Source organism: Notolepis coatsorum, assembly GCF_963971535.1.
Source record: "Notolepis coatsorum genome assembly, chromosome: 12".
Lineage (NCBI taxonomy): Eukaryota > Metazoa > Chordata > Actinopteri > Aulopiformes > Paralepididae > Notolepis > Notolepis coatsorum.
This window is the reverse complement of record NC_140176.1, coordinates 55,509,401-55,527,924: the sequence shown is the minus strand read 5'-3', so window position 1 is coordinate 55,527,924 and position 18,524 is coordinate 55,509,401. Positions and strand designations below refer to the sequence as shown.

The following is an 18,524-nucleotide window of genomic DNA, read 5'->3' as shown; positions in this document are numbered from 1 at the left end:
GATTTCTGGCTCAGAGGAAAAACTCTTAAAACTCATTTTTGGGAAAACGCCTTCAAAGTTCTGTATTGTAAAATGCCATACTTTTTTTTTTAAACAGATATTTACAAACACAATACCTAATCAAACCATTAGTAATAGACAACCTAAACACATGCCTGATAACTGAATAATAATAATAATAATAATAATGATGTTATTGAACTGAACAGAACTACACACAGGCTACAAACAGTGTAGTACAGTGTAGTACCCCCTAATAGGCAAAAAATATTTGAATAGATATCACTATGAAACTTTCCCAGTTTGTTATGTACATATAAACTAAGAAAAAATATATTGCAAGTTTTCAGAATTTTATGTTTATATATGCAAATGAGGCACTTCCCCATTAAATATCTGCACATTTATGGGGGCAATAAGGCAAAATGAAGTAAAATAAACAACTAAATGTTATTGACGTTTTATTGTCACTAGTTTCATAGAAGACATGTTTAGGAAGCAAAATATAACAATCTCAAAATCAACAAAAAAAGTATATTTGCCTATTCACCTGCAGTGTCTCCCCTTAAATGAACTCGCCAATATTATGGGAATAAAGTGCTTGTCGTCTTCTCCAGAGTCAGAAGAAGAAGACCAATTTCCTCTCTGTGTGTTCAGTAGAAAGCTATCCGGCTGCAAGCTAGCCCAGCTTAGCACAAATGAATGGAAGTGGATACAGACCAGCTAGCTGTTGGCCAAAAACACCTCTTTTAAGCTAGGCTAGTGGTCCATATACGCTTCCATTAGTTTGTGCTAAGCAAGGCTAGCTTGCAGCTGGATAGCTTTCTACTGAATGCACAGTGAGGAAATTGGTGATTGATGTTAGCCCCAGATAATACCAATGCTACATAGCACCTAGGGTGTTTTCGTTTTGTTTTCAAGATGAGTTTCGCTTTCCAGAGCGCAACGTAGTGACAGCCGAGTTAGACATTTGTTTTGCGATCTGAACACTTTCGTTTTGTCGGAACGAGGCGTGGTCAGACCGCAACGGATCGCGTCTCGAATTCAGCACTGAGCATGCACAGGGAGGTAGTTACCTTGGATGTGCCAATACACTTCCTGCAAAAAAATCAACAAGCCACCATCTTTAAATGCCTCTGAGCTATTTAGCCAATGTAGCACTTATTTTTCAGCAAAGAAAGTGCAATAAAAGTGCAATAAACAAAACGGATACATTCACTGTGTTCTGCCTCTCATTTGTTGATGAAACAAAACTAACATCAACACAATTGACCACTAAGAGCGGATAGTTTAGTCTCACAAAAAGATCTCCGATGTTGTTAGCTACATGCTAACATGAATGGAATATGCCAGTAGAACAGCATAGCATTGTGGCTAGCAGCTAACGTTAGCTCACGTTAGCCAGCCAGCACCAAACTGATGATATCAGGAGCTATCAGTAGCTAGATAACATTAGACAACGCCTCATGTATTAAACAAAGGTGAATAGATGACTGGGCCATTTTGTTTAATGCTTGTTAAGATTGAAAGAGGAGCTCTGAGCTAACAGGTTCTGATAGCTAACGTTAGCTCACGTTAGCCAGCTGCTCATGCAGTCGTTAATGCTAGCAGAATGAATGGATGTAAACTTTATTTAACATATTGCAGAATGGGTACAATACAATACGGCTCAATACAAACAATTGTTAAGGGAATGCAGACTGTTGTAGCTTGGACTGGGGTCCTTATAACAATAACTTGACAACACATGGTAGCTGCAGCTAATTGGGACAGCTCTGTCGTCACCGGATGTTGGTGAGGGCACGCAGATGTCGGTATCTACTGCGCATGGGCGTTGAGCAACAACGGCTCCGCGCAGATTACATGACACGTTGTCGGCGAGTTTTGGCGAGTATCCAAAACGAAAACACCTTTTCAGCGTTGTCAGTAGGGCAATGCGTTTTCCTGCCAAAACGGCATTTCTATTTAACTGGGACAGCAAACGTATTCATTCAGCAACAAAACGAAAACAAAAACACCTAGTCTCACCACCGCCCAGCATGTAGATAAATAGGCAGTGAGAGTCAATAACACATAAAGGTTTTTCAAAATAATCACATGTCGCCCACCCATCATTATAAAAGTTGATTCCCATTTGTTCGTGACATTGGGAGCAAAGGTCTACGTCAATGTCACCTTCCATTCCATTCGCTTTGGTCAATATTCAAATCATGTCCCTCCCCGTGACAAGCCGCGCCCCAACAGCCTGTTTCATTCAGTCAAATCACAGAAGCAAAACACGTTCTTAATAACCATTTCATGGGGACTTAAATGTCATATCCCCATACACCCCCCCCCATTCCATTGCAGAGATTACTTAAATTATTATGTCAAGCACAACTCCCTATTGCGTAGCTCTGAATATTCCATTAAGAAAGTGACAAGGCAGACACTTTTCAGACTCTTTTTATTCCCAGTACTGGCCCAGTGTTCATACCAAGCTTCTCACTAACCCAGGCTAGTACTATGTATATTGAACCCACGCAGATTTTTAATACAGTTCAGTGTCTTCATAATCATGTCATTGATATCGGTGCAGGCAGTATTGTTTTGCACCCTAGGGGGGCGGAGGAACGGGGTATATTCGGTCTATGATCCAATATGAATTATAATATATATGTCTCTGTCCCTGGTAATCAGTCAACTGGCTTCCCAGGACTTCCACCGCTCCCTTTCCCCCCCCAGTGCTACCCACAATGCACTCTGCTCAAACACAGGACAGTACAATGAGATACAAATTGAATTCCTCCTCTGCCTTATCGTTTAAGATAAATCACCTGAGACTTTTTCCCCCTGTGGTGTAAAGAAAAAAAACACAAAAAAAACTTGAGATGAGATGGAGATGGAGAGGGAGCGTTCAAGGTCTCCGATGCATAAAAAGCTAGCCCAGTTTCCTTTTCTTAGTGTTATATCTTTTGGTTGTTCCGCGCCATCGTAAGGGAGGAAGAAATTCCTTTTGAGGTGGCGGTCTCTGGAGATTGGGACCGTGTTTACTGGCTTCCTGGGGGGAACTGGGACTTGCCTCTGCTGTCGTACGATGTCTTTATTTGGATACAAACATGGATTCACTTCTCCAGCTGTAACCATGGCCATGCTTCATGCTGGGCTGCACATCCAGCACAGTCGTACTAATGACTAATCCATTTACCTGTAAAACTTAAATGAATAGCCCGGGCTTTTATTTGCTTCAATCACTGAACTCACCCCGTCTTTATACGCGACAGGCCTCTTTAATTATCTTTGCACAAAGATCTTGCTCAACAAAGATGGGGAAATATAAAATTGTTTATGTAAACCAGTATGAATATTACCTGTATGACATGTACACATCGAAATAAAACTAATAAAGAACTGGGTATCCTATGGATTATTTAATTATTACCACTTCACTGCACCAGATCCTCAGTGGTGCTCAGGAAAAGATGGCTGATAAGACTTGGCTCCTGCTCTTCCCATTAATGCAGTGATTCTATCAGCTTGGATACCAAGATTGATGGTTAAATGGTAAAATGAGGAAAATGTGATTAAAATAAAGATGTTGGTGCCATAGTGGCTCAGAAGGTGAAAGCCACATAAGATGTACATTAACCCTTTCATTACCACACTACCAAAGGGTTGACCCTTTTACTGCAACAATACAGAAGGTTAACCCTTTCACTGCCCCCGACAAAGGGTTAGCCCTTTCACGACCACACTACAGAAGGTTAACCCTTTCACTACCATTTTGAAGAAATCTTGCCAAGCCAGATTTGCTTACTATACTGGCAGAACATGTTACCTGTTTATTAAAGTACATATTTGCTTAAAACTAGTTTCTATTTATTTTTATTTTTCAGTGTAGAGTTCTCTTTCCTGATTGGATGAAGTGTATTTAGGGTTTACTCCAGAGTGGAGGGACTGGGAGACCCATGTTACTGACCAAAGACTATCAGTGATGGATGTCGGAATGTAGAGCTATTATTTTAATATGTAGACTACTTATTTTAACAAATAAATACCACTTGGAGCATCTTTAATATACTGAAGACTGGGCTTTTAATTGAGACCTGCCGTTATTTGTCAAAACACATAAATACATCCGTCTTTATTTGGGACGGGCGTCTATTTGCGACTCTGCTTTTATTTTAAGTTGTACAGTATTATGTGCAATGATATGTAGAGTCTGCCGTCTTATTCGCCGCTGTGCAAATATGTGATTGGTCATTGTGCTATTTTTCAAGCTTTTGTAAGCAGTTGATATGCCTTTTGCAGTGTTTGTGACCACACTCTTATCTCTTGCTCGGGTTGGGTTTCTTTCCACCCTGTTCCCACCTTGGGTGCATGGCATAAGAGCAAAATGGCCGCTGTGTGAATGTGGTCAATTGTCACTGGATTGTACTGGGTATATAAAGTGTTTGGGCTTTGTCTTGTTTTTCTACCCAGAGACTTCCAATTTGGTCACATGGATGGGAATGACTGACTACATCAACAGTCTCATCATGGGGTGAGTGCCTGTCTGTTATATACATTATCTCTCTTTCTTTCTTTCTTTCTTTCTTTCTTTCTTTCTTTCTTTCTTTCTTTCTTTCTTTCTTTCTTTCTTTCTTTCTTTCTTTCTTTCTTTCTTTCTTTCTTTCTTTCTTTCTTTCTTTCTTTCTTTCTTTCTTTCTTTCTTTCTTTCTTTCTTTCTTTCTTTCTTTCTTTCTTTCTTTCTTTCTTTCTTTCTTTCTTTCTTTCTTTCTTTCTTTCTTTCTTTCTTTCTTTCTTTCTTTCTTTCTTTCTTTCTTTCTTTCTTTCTTTCTTTCTTTCTTTCTTTCTTTCTTTCTTCCCTCCCCTCCCCTCCCTCTTCACCTCAGTTGCTTGCTTAAAGTCAGTACCAGCCATTAACCCTTTATCTGCCAGGGATTATTATTATTATTATTATTATTATTATTATTATTATTATTATTATTATTATTATTATTATTATTATTATTATTATTATTATTATTATATATTTTTTTTTGATCTTTTTCCCCCTCCATTTTCCTCCGATTTTCTCCCATCCCAATGTTAGTCGTTATGCCAATTCCCAATCCCCTTCCTGGTCGCTGCGCACTTACCCCCCACAGTCGGTCTGGGAGAGTGGAGGCTATCACGTGCTTCCTCCGACACACGTCCAGCCAATCAACCGCTTCTTTTCACCTGGCAGCGCGGATTCTCATTGAGAGGGCGTAGCGTGTGGAAGGATCACACTATCTCACTCAAGTCCTATCCGCGCTTAGCAGGCGCCCCGACCGAACTGTAGGAGTCGCTGTTTACAACGACCCGGACCCACCCCGCCAGCTTCTCCCACCCTCTAATACTGCCAATTGTATTAGTGTGAACGGCCAGCCAAGCTGGTGACAACCCCGGAGCTGTGAGCTGGATTCGAACAGGCGAATCTAGCCGCTCCGGGGTTTGGTGACGAACGCAATCTCTGTTACGCCACCTGACCGCCCTTGCCAGGGATTATTCTGATCTTAATCCCCTATCTGCCAGCGTTGTAAGTCTATGGGGATGTTCCCCTTCTTTGCAGGGCTATAACTTTTTAAATTGTATTGCTAAATTGATATTACTATGGCCCATTCAACGTCAAGTATCTATTGTAGGATGTAGCAACGTTCTACTTTTTCATTCACATATTCATACTAAAATACGGTCTAAAGTATAAATATGTTTTTATCGTTTTCTGCAGCATTCTGCAGAACGTGATTTATAGCCCTAAATACATATATTACATCATCAAATGTAGTTTGATACCGATTGACGTCATATTAAAACTTTCAATTGTGCAAGGTCCTAAGCGTCATGCCTCATCATCTGCTGGTGACCGGGGGGGGTTTATAAGTCCGTGGCCGACGTTAAATCATTTATGTAGTATGGGCGATGTATATATCAGAGCAGATTATACGTTTAAATATAATCAAACACGCTGAAACTCACCTCAGCTTCCTCGTAGCGTTGGGCGATCAGCGTCGAGCAGAAAGTTCTCTATGGGATGTTGATTATGCGATCCATTTCCAGGTTGTATAATAATATATACGACCAAATCATGTTGTTTATCGAGTTATTTGCAACCGATCGATGTCCAGTGTATCAAGATGGAGTCCCGCTAACGATGGCGAGTGCCCGGACGAAATATGGGCGAGCACCACTTCCGGCGTGTCACTTCCTGTTTGGGCGATCCGCCGATCGGCCACCAGATGGCGCTCTTGAACCGTTGGAGAGTTGAGAGGAGATCAACAGGGGATCTCAAGACTCCGTGGGTAAAATATGATTGCCATCACAGATTTTTGAAATATTGATCTCAAAGACGCCTTACGGCGTCATTGGCAGATTACGCATGGCGGAGAATGACGTGGGAACACGTCATTGGCGAATAAAGGGTTAAGGTGCAACTCTTAGGGACCCGTCAGTTTCACTTGACAGACGGTAATTTCCTTCTTGCGTTCCTTTGGTCTTTCTTTCCTTTTGTAACATGCGTGCAGGGCTCCAGACTAACTTTTTACATTGGTTGCACCAGTGCGCCTAACTTTTTCATTTAGGTGCACCAGCACATAATTTAGGTGCACCCAAACATTTCCACTGTGCCCACTTTGACTACCTAGGATGGCTTAGAGTAGACGCCAGAGTACAGCAACTTGCAATGGGCCTGGTTTACAAAATACGCTACACCACACAGGTACCCATGTATGTACATGTCAAAATTAAGGCTGTCAAAGTTAACGCGGTATTAACGTGTTATTGCCCGATTCTATTAATGCCACTATTTTTTTTAACTCACGATTAACTTTTAAGAATTTATTTTTATTTTAAATTTTTTTAACTAGACTTCACTCAGGTGTATTATTGATGCTCTCATTGGTACTATGTTTGTTTCTGAAGTGTGTGTGTGTGTGTGTGTGTGTGAGAGATATATAGAGAGAGATAGGGGGGTGAGAGAGATGAGGAAGGGGCAAGAGAGAAAGAGAGCTGGGAGTGTGTGTGAGAGAGAGGGGGGGGGGGGTGTGTGATTACTCAGATTACCTTGTGTGGGTGAATGTAACAAGTTCCTAATGTTTTCTTTCCCCTATTATTTCATGCACACTTTATTCATTGTTTTAAATTATTATTTTCTTTTAAGTTATTTTGTGCATAACTCTGTTTTGAATTTGATGTAAATTTGCAATGCATGAGGGTCATCCTTTTGTGTTAAATGGCTGCATAAAGCAAGCATTTGTTGACTCATGTTGATAAGAGTATTACAACTTGGAACTTGAAAAAGATCTGTTTAAGGTAGATTCCATTTTTTAAATGCGATTAATTTGCGATTAATCGCGAGTTAACTATGGACAATCATGCGATTAAATATTTGAATCGATTGACAGCACTAGTCGAAATACTTCCCAAAGGTCAGTAAATACCACGGCCACAACACCAGAGGGAGTTCCACAAATCATGTGCAACCCAGATTCGGCACAAACAAGGGACTAAACACATTTCGCAATTATGCCACAACAATGTGGAATGCCCTACCCACAGCCGTAAAAATATGTGAATCCCTACATTCAAAACCTCCCACCTACGGGATGGGGGACCCTGATGTAAACAAGACAAACGTCTTTCTCTGGTCTGCATCCCCTTAACACATTGTGCGCCATAAACGGCGTAAATCGTTATTGCCCGCCATGCGTTGAACGCCAACAACAGCGTATCACGTGTTTGGGATCAATATAAGATTTTTTTGCCATGGCATTTATACAGCCTCCCTCCGGACTGCAGCTGCACCCTGTTCTGACATTGCAACGTCTCAATACCGCCGCCTGGTGGATGGTCGGGCGAGTTACACTCACGCCAAACCGGAAGTGGCGATCGGTGCATCGAGAAAATTCCTCCGCCAGAGATATATTGTGGCGTGGATCAATATACACACTCGAGTGCATTTGGATCGCTTTCGAAAAGGCAATAATCGATATGATTTCGGGGTTTATTGCGTCATACAAACCGGAAATGGATCTAGCAGATCGACGTCAAATAATTGGGATCTTTTTCCTCCAGTCTCATCGGCGAACGGTAAGAAGACACTAACGTTACTTTCAGCCCGATTGTTTATTCATTTCACTGCAAACCATCTGATCAATATATCAACCCATACTAAATAAAGCCGTTACTGACGATTAGGGCTGACCTTTGATAATTCTTTTGGAATTTGAAGCTTCAAGGGCCGAGATTCAATTTTAATTCGAAGCTTCGAGATACAAATAATTAAAATAAAAGATTATTAATTTCTTACATTTTTTTTATGTTGTGGGACTTGTACAGCACTTTGTTCAACTGTAAAGTTTAAACCTTTTTAAATCTTAGACAAACAAAACACTGCTTTCATGAAATATTGTAAGCAGTCATTTGAGGCTTTATAAAAGCAGCACAATGAACACAAATCTGTCAGTGCCGAGTCCGACCTCATCTTAAATAACAAACAGCATTGCTTGTTGTAGTTAACACTTTAAGTGCCGAAAACGTGTTTAGGCGTCCTTCCCCGCCATGCTCAAGTTGCAGAGGACGCCGTAACTCGTCTTTAATATCAATATTTCAAAAATCTGTGATCGGAATCATATTTTCCATCCGCAGCCTTCACACACAGTTCTGAGCTCCTCTCAATCCTCTAGCGGTTCAAGAGCGCCATCTGGTCGCCGATCGGCAGAAGCGCCAAACAGGAAGTTATGTGGATGAAGTGCTGATCACCCATATTACTTCCGGGCACTCGCTATAGGTCCCGGGACTCCATCTTGATACACTGGACATCGATCGGTTGCAAATAACTCTATAAACAACATGATTTGGCCGTATATAGTATTATACAACCTGGAAATGGACCGGGTATTTCGACATCCCATAATGGAAAACGGTCTACCCCACGCTGATCGCCCAACGGCCCGCGGAGACTGGGGTGAGTTTTAGCGTGTAATATTACCGTGTTCGACACTAACTGCTATGATGAACATTTGACCCACATTAGATGAATGGTATAACGCTGCCCACGGAATTATAAACGCCCCCTCGCCCATCCGGTCAACATCAGATGACGTGTAGTAACTTCCAGAAGTCCGTCCAGTTGGATTTTTTTTATATCGCGCCGATTGCTATCAAACTGTATTTGATCATCAATATAATGCATTTGGGGCTATAAATCACGTTCTGGAGAAAGCTGCAGAAAGAGATGAAAACATACTTATACTTTAGATCATATTTTAGTATGAATATGTGAATGAAAAAGTTTAACGTTCATACACCCTGAACAATACATATAGGACATTGAATGGGCCCTAATAATGGCAATTTAGCAATAGAATTTAAAAAGTTATAGCCCTGCAAAGAAGGGGAACTTCTCCATAGACAAATAGAGCTGGCAAGGGATGGTATATCATGAATTTAGCCTTAGGCAATCAAAGTGTTAACAAAGAGAGGCAGAGTTGATTTTGCAATTTTTTTTTTAATTAAAAATATAAACATATTATATATTTCTTCAATAATCGATTTTTTTTTTCATATTCGAATCCCATGCCCATCGAACGAAGCTTCGAAGTATTTAAGACAGCCCTACTGACGATCAAGGAATTATAAACGACCCCCCCCTTTCCTTCACGCATGATGAAGCATAATCACCGATCATATACATTTGAATTTTTTAATATAGCGTGTATAGGAAAGAAACGCCAATCGATAATCTATCATATGCTTCAGGGCCTATAACTAGAGTTTTTGGAATTACAGCAGAAAAGCTTAAAAACATACTTATATTCTCGACGGTATATTCTCGACGGTATTAACACAACAATGTATGAATGAAAAAATATAACGTTCCCACATCCGGAACGATAGATACCCGATGTTAAATGGGCCATAGTAATGCAGATATAGCTATAATATTTAAAAAGTTATAGCCCTGCAAAGAAGGTAAACATCTCCATAGGCTTACAGCGGTGGCAGAGAGATAATGATGGGCACAATGCATGGTGCAATCTGTTAAATAAAGTTTTCATTCATTCACCTCCCTCTGGTATTTTATGGCCACTTCCGTCCGCGCCTCACTTGACTTGACTTTACTCGCAGGTTTTTTTAATCTTTTTTTGCAAGAGTCTTGACTTTAGGCACATAGCGAATGAATGAATGAATGAATGAAAACTTTATTTAACAGATTGCAGAATGGGTACAATACAGTACGGCTTAATACACACAATTATTAAGGGGATGCAGACCAGAGAAAGATGTTTGTCTTGTTTACATCAGGGTCCCCCATTTTCAATTCATAGTGAACATTGCTGCGGTAGTACTTACTGGTCACGGGAGGCTTCAATAACGTTTGAATCATAATCCATTTTGTGAATCCATTTGTTGAAACAACTTTATTGGCCGACTGCTCCTGCTAGCTTAACGTTAGCTGCGCTCTAACGTTACATAGCTTAATTAACGTGTATAACATACCACTGTAACGTTAAGCAGCTTGTGTTCCGCTGGGAAAGCATCGCTGCATACACTTTGTTTAATCCAAATGTCCATTCGGAAACGTTGTATTATGAAACCAGTATGATTGTTCTCCATTTTTATTTTATTACGAGCTACTAAACTAAACATGTGGTGTCGCACAATGGAAGTGGACACGGTTTCAGGTTTCACAGTTGCGCATGGCAGATCGGCGCTGGTCTTTGCATAATGCACGTGTTAGAACCAATCAAAGGCAGATTTTTTTTTTTTTTTTTTTTTTGAGAACGCACATGGCCGGGAAAAAGACGCTACACACACACACACACACAGACAGACAGACAGACCTGCTGGGAGGTGCACCAGTGCGACAAGGGAAAACATCCAGTCGCACTGCACTGATAATTGGTCGCAAAATGCGACCAAAACAGTCGCACTCTGGAGCCCTGGCGTGGCTCTTGCGATCCCAACCCGCTGTGAGAGTGTGAGACGGTGAGGTGAATATGCGAGGAGTTTTCATGGGAAAAGCCGCCGCGCTTGTGGATTAAAGCTTTATTGGCTGTGTGCTTTAATAGCTTGTCGGAGAGCAGCGCTAATGACTCACTGAGCCCTGCTAGCGCTTAGCGCCGGGCTGCAACCCACTGCTGGTGTGTCATGCTCCCCCGAGACCCTGCCCATTTTAATTAGACATACCCCAAACTTTACAGGCCAGCAGCCCCATAGCAGGGGACTGGCTTTTTATTGTGTGTGTGTGTGAGTGCGCATGTGTGTGCTGGCTCCATGTGGTGGGGACAACTCGTAAAACCACATTGAGCCACTGAAATATTTGAATCGTATGTACTGTGGTATGCATAATTTACTTAAATGGTGCAGTTTATATATTGCTTTTATCCAAAGCGCTTTACAATTTGTTCCTCACATTTTACCCATTCACTCACACATTCACACACCGACGGCAGAGGCAACCATGCAAGGTGCCAACCTGCTCACGGGAGCAATTAGGGGTTAAGTGTCTTGCTCAAGGACACTTCAACACGCTGCCCGGGAGGAGCAGGAATCGAACCGGGAACCTCCTGATTACCAGACGACTGCTCTACCTCCCGAGCCACTGTCCCACTGTGCATGAGTGAAACGGTGCCCCCCTGCCTACTAACATGCAGTATATAATTGTGTGTGTGTGTATGTTATAGTCCGCTGCCGAGGATATTATTCCGATTTTCAGTATGTCATTGTTGTGGACACGCTCCCCTTAAGCTCTGTCCTGTGATCAAGAGCGCCTTAGTGATGTCAAACTGTTAATATGGCTGTGATCAATCCAGCCGACTTTTGTGCGCGGAGCCGAGATTAGAAACATTTGTATATTTTTAGTGCATAATCATTTTGCCTCTGAGCGGATGTAGTGTATTTCACTCTGCATTTTCTCCGCTTGAGTTTGGCCACTGCAGCCCAGGATTAATTGCCCTCCTTTGAGGAATGAAATCCTGGCCTGTCGGTGTCCAATAATCCAGTCCCTTAGGAGAGAGCGTGGAAATAAATCTGATGGCCTTTCTCGCTTCCCCTCCTCCACCTAGATTACTGTGTTCTGGCAGTAAGACGGGGCTAGCCACACTCTCATCAGAGGAACGCACACACGCACACACACGCAGACACGCCTATGTGCAGAAACACACAGATGTGCGCTCACTGATATAATATATATATATGTACCGATGCACTTCTTCACTGCTGATGTGTATACTGTATGTATGCACACACACAGTACACGCATGAATCAGAAACGATAATCATTGTGTTCTCTCCCTTGAAAGAACATACATAATGAGAACATAGTGAGAGGTCGTTTGTGATCATCGCTGTGGCCACGCCGTGGACCCACATGTGGAACGCATAGTGTCTCGTGGAAAACCGAGGAGGGAGAGACCTTAGCTGACTGTGAAAAAGTGTCCCTGAGCCAAACTATGTGTGTGTGGACACACACTAAAAACTACTAACCTTCGTACTGTCTGTACTATAGTCTGTTACTATTATCTGTTACACTTGCACTTTGCTTCGAAGTAATCTACCTTGCCTGTATTACTACCTAGTACCTACTATGCTATTATGTCTATACACTCAAGAATGTAGCATTCAAGTTCAACACTGTTTGACGAGCAATCTCACTTACCCTTAGCTGCCAGAGTTGTACCCTTCCTGCTGACCTGTTGTACAAAACTTGTAAGTTGCTTTGGATAAAAGCGTCAGCTAAATGACTACATGTAAAATGTAAATGTGGACAGCTAGCCCCCCAGGGTTCTGATCTGAGAAGGGTGAACAGGCTAATCCATATTTATTTCGAACGGATGCCATCTGCTGGGAGTCGGCTGGACATCAAGATGGAATACACATTTGTGCGAGCTTGTGTGTGTGTGCCACCAGATCTCGGCTGTGCAGGGTATAAAGGTGGTGATACTTCTACCACACAGGACTGTGTGTCTCTCTACGCCCAAGCTCAGCTGGGAGGTAGAGTGGGACACTGATGGATGTGTGTGTGTGTGTGTGTGTGTGGCTGCAGCAGCAGGGGTGAGCGCCACCACAGGGACGTAGAGTGGCAGCACAGTGATGGACTGTGCTGTTGTTAGTGTGTGTGTGCGCATTTACACACTGGGGTACCTTTATCTTATCGGAGCCTGGCTTCAGTGTTGTGCTTATAGTTTACATAAGGGCGGTGTTTACACAACCTTTTGTATCTCATCGGAGTTGTGTAATTCCTCTGCTGGTTTTTGTATGTGTTGCAGTGTTTAGTATGTATACTGTACTCTGTATTCTCCACGAGATCTAGAATACTGGAGAACGGTACTTCTTTGTGTGGTGCATGTAGGGTTAGTACGATTTCCCTGCAATTTGCATATCGCCCCAACAGGTCCACGGAGGACGCCATAGCCCATGTGCTGCACACAGCAGCATCACACCTGGACAAGAGGCAGGGGAACTATGTGAGAATGCTGTTCATTGACTACAGCTCAGCATTCAATACCATAGTCTCCTCCAAACTCATAGGCAAGCTCAGGGACCTGGGCTTGAACTATGACCTCTGCCAGTGGGTCTTGGACTTGGACAGGTGGTGAGAGCAGGCAACTGCACCTCCTCATCAATCACCCTCAACATAGGGGCCCCCCAGGGCTGTGTTCTGAGTCCCCTTCTCTACTCGCTGTACACACACGACTGTGTGGCACAGCGGAACAACAACACAATCATCAAATTTGCTGACGACACAGTAGTGGTGGGCCTGATCTCTGCAAACGATGAGAGGGCCTACCTGGAAGAGATCGAGAATCTGGCGCGGTGGTGTCAGGAGAACTGCCTCTCCCTGAATGTCAGCGAAACAAAAGAGATGATTGTGGACTTTAGGAGGTTGGGGGTCAGGGACTACAGCCCCCTCAGCATCGACGGGGCACTGGTTGAGAGAGTGAACAGTTTTAAGTACCTCGGAGTCCACATATCCGAGGACTTGACATGGACCACACACATTGACAGTGTAATCAAGAAGGCAAGGCAACGCCTCTACTTCCTTAGGCGCCTAAGGAAGTTCAAAGTGAGTCAGAAGATCCTTAAGAACTTCTACTCATGCACAATAGAGAGCATCCTGACTGGCAATATCACCTCCTGGTTTGGGAATAGCACCGCACAAGACCGTAGCAGACTACAGAGAGTGGCCCGTTCAGCCGAACGCACAATTGGAGGTGGGCTTCCCACTCAAGACATTTACAACAAGCGTTGCATGGGTAAGGCTAAGAGAATAATCAAAGACTAGCCACCCAAACAACTGCCTCTTTGAACTGCTGCGGTCAGGCAAGCGATACCGGAGTCTCATGGCAAGCACAGAGAGACTCGGTAGGAGCTTCTATCCCCAGGGCCCAGGAGTTCAAAACATTGAATCCCCATTGATTGATTGAACATTTTAATTAACAGATTTCAGAATGGGTACAATACAAATACAGTACGGCTCAATACACACAATTGTTAAGGGGATGCAGACCAGAGAAAGGCTTTCGTCTTGTTTACATCAGGGTCCCCCATTTTCAATTCATAATGAGTTGAAATGAATGAATACAAATCTGATCCAATCAGATAGGGATTACACGTTTTGAACTCCTGGGCCCAGGCCATCAGGATGCTCAACGACAATAACACTATGTAACAAACCATCAAATACACTCACAGCACACACATCCACACGCACACACTCACTTTAAATAAACAACTCACTGTAGCACCCACTTTAGACACTTTAACACACTTTATATTTATATTTATTGGTAAAAATATTTGCACTACAACTCGTACCTCATTGCACCTTACCCTAAGTTGTACCTCATCCCATTCTGCATTGTACTTTATATTGTATTGTAACTCGGTTACAATTTTTTTCCTACTCTGTATTGTATATTGTATATACCCGGTATGTATATTGAACACTTTTGTTTACACTTGTTACGTACTTTTGACTTCTATTTTTTACTTATCTATTTTATTTTTATCTAGCACACTCAGGAGCAGAACAGGAACAAGCATTTCATATAAAAGTATTCTCTATTTTTGTATGACAACTAATAAAGAAACTTGAAACTTGAATTTGTACATTTTCCAAGGGAATTAGCGGGAATAAAATGGAATTATAGGGAGAGGGCGAGGCTATGTTTACCAAGTCAGATAGAAACGTAAACATTTCACCATATGATAAGCAGACATAATCACAAACCCTCCCAATAGAAATAAAGAAAATCAGCAATTTAGTTAAGAGTTGAACTTTAATGAAAAGAGTTGACACTTTACATTGTATTGGAGTGCTCTGTCTGCCTATGTGATGGGAGAATGCACGGTGCATGCTAAGCCTGTCCCCGAAGCCTGTTTTTGGGATTCGAACTTCGTCAGGGTTTTTCGAACGGACGTTCAAACCTTCGTTTTTTATTAATTTTTTTTTTTTTTTTTTTTTTTTATAAATATCCTCAAACTAAATCCTAAATTTGAATAAAGTGATTAATCTGATTAAATTAGTTTTTTTAATACATTTTAATGAAGTTGATTTAAAATAAAACATTTTAATCAACTTTCTTTAATGAATATAACTCATCAGTTTCTTTTAATACTATAATATTAGTGTAGCCTAATCTTTATCTGCAACTGTGAAGAAAAACCCCATTAACAGAATGAATAGACACATAAAAAAAAAATTATTCAAATGTTGATTTAGAATTCTAATGCCAACGTAACTAACAAAGGTTTGAACGTTTGGGCTCAGCCCTAGTGCACGCAGAGGGTTGTAATTCTACACGTGCAACTCTGTGCGTGTGTGTGTAGCCGTTTATGTATTTTTAGTATGCCTATATTGTGTGTGTGTGTGTGTGTGTGTGTGTGTGTGTGTGTGTGTGTGTGTGTGTGCGCGCAGTGCGCACGTACAACTGTGCATGCATTTTTTATTATGCCCAAGAGGTGGGTGGGTGGATGTGTGTGTTTGTGTGTACATGTGCAACTCTGTGCATGTATTTGAGTATTATTGTGTGTGTGCGTGCGCGCCTGCATTTGTGTGTCTCAGCAGGGATGCCGAGTTGCACTCTGCTGGACTCCATGCGGTTCAGTCAGTTGTAATTTGTAAAGGTCTCTTTAACCGCGGCCATTGCAGACCCGCAGCAGCCCTTGAGTTTGCATAAATGACTCTCCAAAACACTTGGATTTGATCCTCGGAAAAACCCTCCTCTTTAAGACATGCCCGTGGGGAAAGCACAGGTTGCACAGAATACAAAGGATTTGTTTGCCTTCCTTACTCTCTGTGTTTGGTTCTATAAATTATTATTTTTTCGTTCCGTTTTATCATTTGCTCCAGAGTCCCGTCTAATGATGCACTTTGATGGCCGCTGTGTTGGTTAAATGTGTTGGTATGTAAAGGCTCAATAGGGCTAAAAGCTCCATCTCTCTGCTCCTCTTCAGGGAAGTGTCGGTGCCGACTGTAGTCATCCTCAACACGTCTAATGAGCAGTACTTCCTGCCTGACGGGCCCACCGACAACATGGAGGACCTGGTCCAGTTCATCCACAGTGTCCTGAACGGAACCGCCCAGGTAATAATAATACATTTTATTTGGGGGCGCCTTTCACGACACACAAGGTCACCTAACGGATCATAAAAACAAAGCAAGGCAGTTAAAAGTCGAGGTTAAAAACAAAACAAACATGAAGTATAAAACGGTGAAGTTAAAATAACAAAACAAGGGGCGCCCGAGTGGCGCACCACGTTACTGCGCTGCAGACCTACGCGGTCGACCCGGGTTCGTCTCCCGATCCCGGACGTACATTTGCCGCAGCGCCCTCCAACCTAACAAGGCCACTGGCCATGACAACATCCCCTCCAAATTCCTCAGAGACGCAGCAGCCGCCATCACCCCAGTTAGACAGGGTACATTTTCAGAAAATCATAACCCTGAAGGCATTTCGTGTTTATTTTTGGTACACAACATTTCTAGGGGTATTAAGGGGTGCTGAATCCAAATCTGCTGTATACCAAGCTCAAAAATGTCAAATAAGGCCTCAAAATTGAGAAATCCAACATGGCCGCCAGCGCCAGGTTGTAATCTATTTAAGTGCATATCTTTTTGACTAAACAAGGTAGAAACATGAATGAAATGTGTTTTTATATGTTTGCATACATGAGGAATTTAAAATCATATCCTGATTTTAGATCAGTTGAGAAAATGTTGCTTGAAACTCATATTTATAGCAGAAACGGTGGTCGTTATAGATGCTTATTACATGGCGTGTTAACATTCGCCGAAATGCTAGATTGTGATTGGTCAATAGCGCTCGGCAGAGGTCCGTTATTACTCGATAACGGACCTCTGCCGAGCAATAATGACCGCTGTTCGCAGCTGCAGCAATCAAGCCCACTGACACACACTGCATCAGTGCAATCAGACACACCTGCCGGCTGCCGGCGATAATAATAATGACAGCGGAGCCACACAACAACTGCGTATGCATTTGATCTCGTCTTGTCGATGGTGTAAAATGAATTAGGTATATTGTTAGTAAGTTAGCCATGTAATAAGCGGGATAATGTATAGCCTATACTCGGTCATTGTCGCAAAATAATTGACCGACATGGAGTTTAGAATACTGAGGCGCCTCGCCGAGGTGTTCTAAACATAGCTATACATTAGCTATGTAAACGTAGCTATACATAGCTATACATTATCCCTTACATAACTCATCAACCAAATAAGAAAGAAAAGCAGGATGATCCCAGGCCATGGATTTATTCATCAAACTCTTTTCTCTTGAATTTTTTTAATCAACATGACATTTATGCAAATTAGATACCCCTTAATATGCGTACAGTAGCTTCATCCAATGCCACTTTTCCTGAATAGAATAGAATAGATTATAATATAATAAAATAAAAATATTATTTTACCATATCAATATAAGTGAATGTTCAAGTTTCTTTATTAGTTGTCATACAGAATACATAATACTTTGCATGAAATGTTTCTTTCTGTGTTGCTCCTGAGAGTGTGCTAGATAATAACAAGATAGTATAAAATAAGTATAAAATAGAAAGTCAAAAAGTCAAGTACGTAAACAAGTGTAAACAACAAAATTGTTCAGTGTATCTATATATACAGTATGTACAGCTGGTACAAAAATGGTGAGGTATAGCTTAGCTTGTGGTGCCACCTTGTAGTGGTGAGGTGCAATAAGGAATGAGAATGATGTGCAATTTCCTTACCAATAATATAAATATAAATATAAAGTGTAAAGTGTGTCTAAAGTGGTAAAGTGGGTGCTACAGTGTGTTGTTTATTTAAGTGAGTGTATGTGCGCTGTGGGTGTGTTGATGGTTTGCTTATTGTTCATTGTTCATTCATTGAGCATCCTGATGGCCTGGGGATATAAGCTCCTTCTGAGTCTCTCTGTGCTTGCCATGAGACTCCGGTATCGCTTGCCTGACCGCAGCAGTTCAAAGAGGCAGTTGTTTGAGTGGCTGGAGTCTTT

At 41.8% G+C, this 18,524-nt stretch overlaps 1 protein-coding gene across 1 annotated transcript in view; it reads left to right on the top strand.

The window, feature by feature from the left end:
• tmx3b (thioredoxin related transmembrane protein 3b) overlaps positions 1-18,524 on the top strand; it is a 95,085-nt gene that overhangs the window by 51,244 nt on the left and 25,317 nt on the right. The window contains 3 exon segments of the mRNA XM_084325626.1: positions 4,462-4,495; positions 4,497-4,522; positions 16,465-16,594. Of these exon segments, the coding sequence (XP_084181752.1) occupies positions 4,462-4,495; positions 4,497-4,522; positions 16,465-16,594 (190 nt within the window).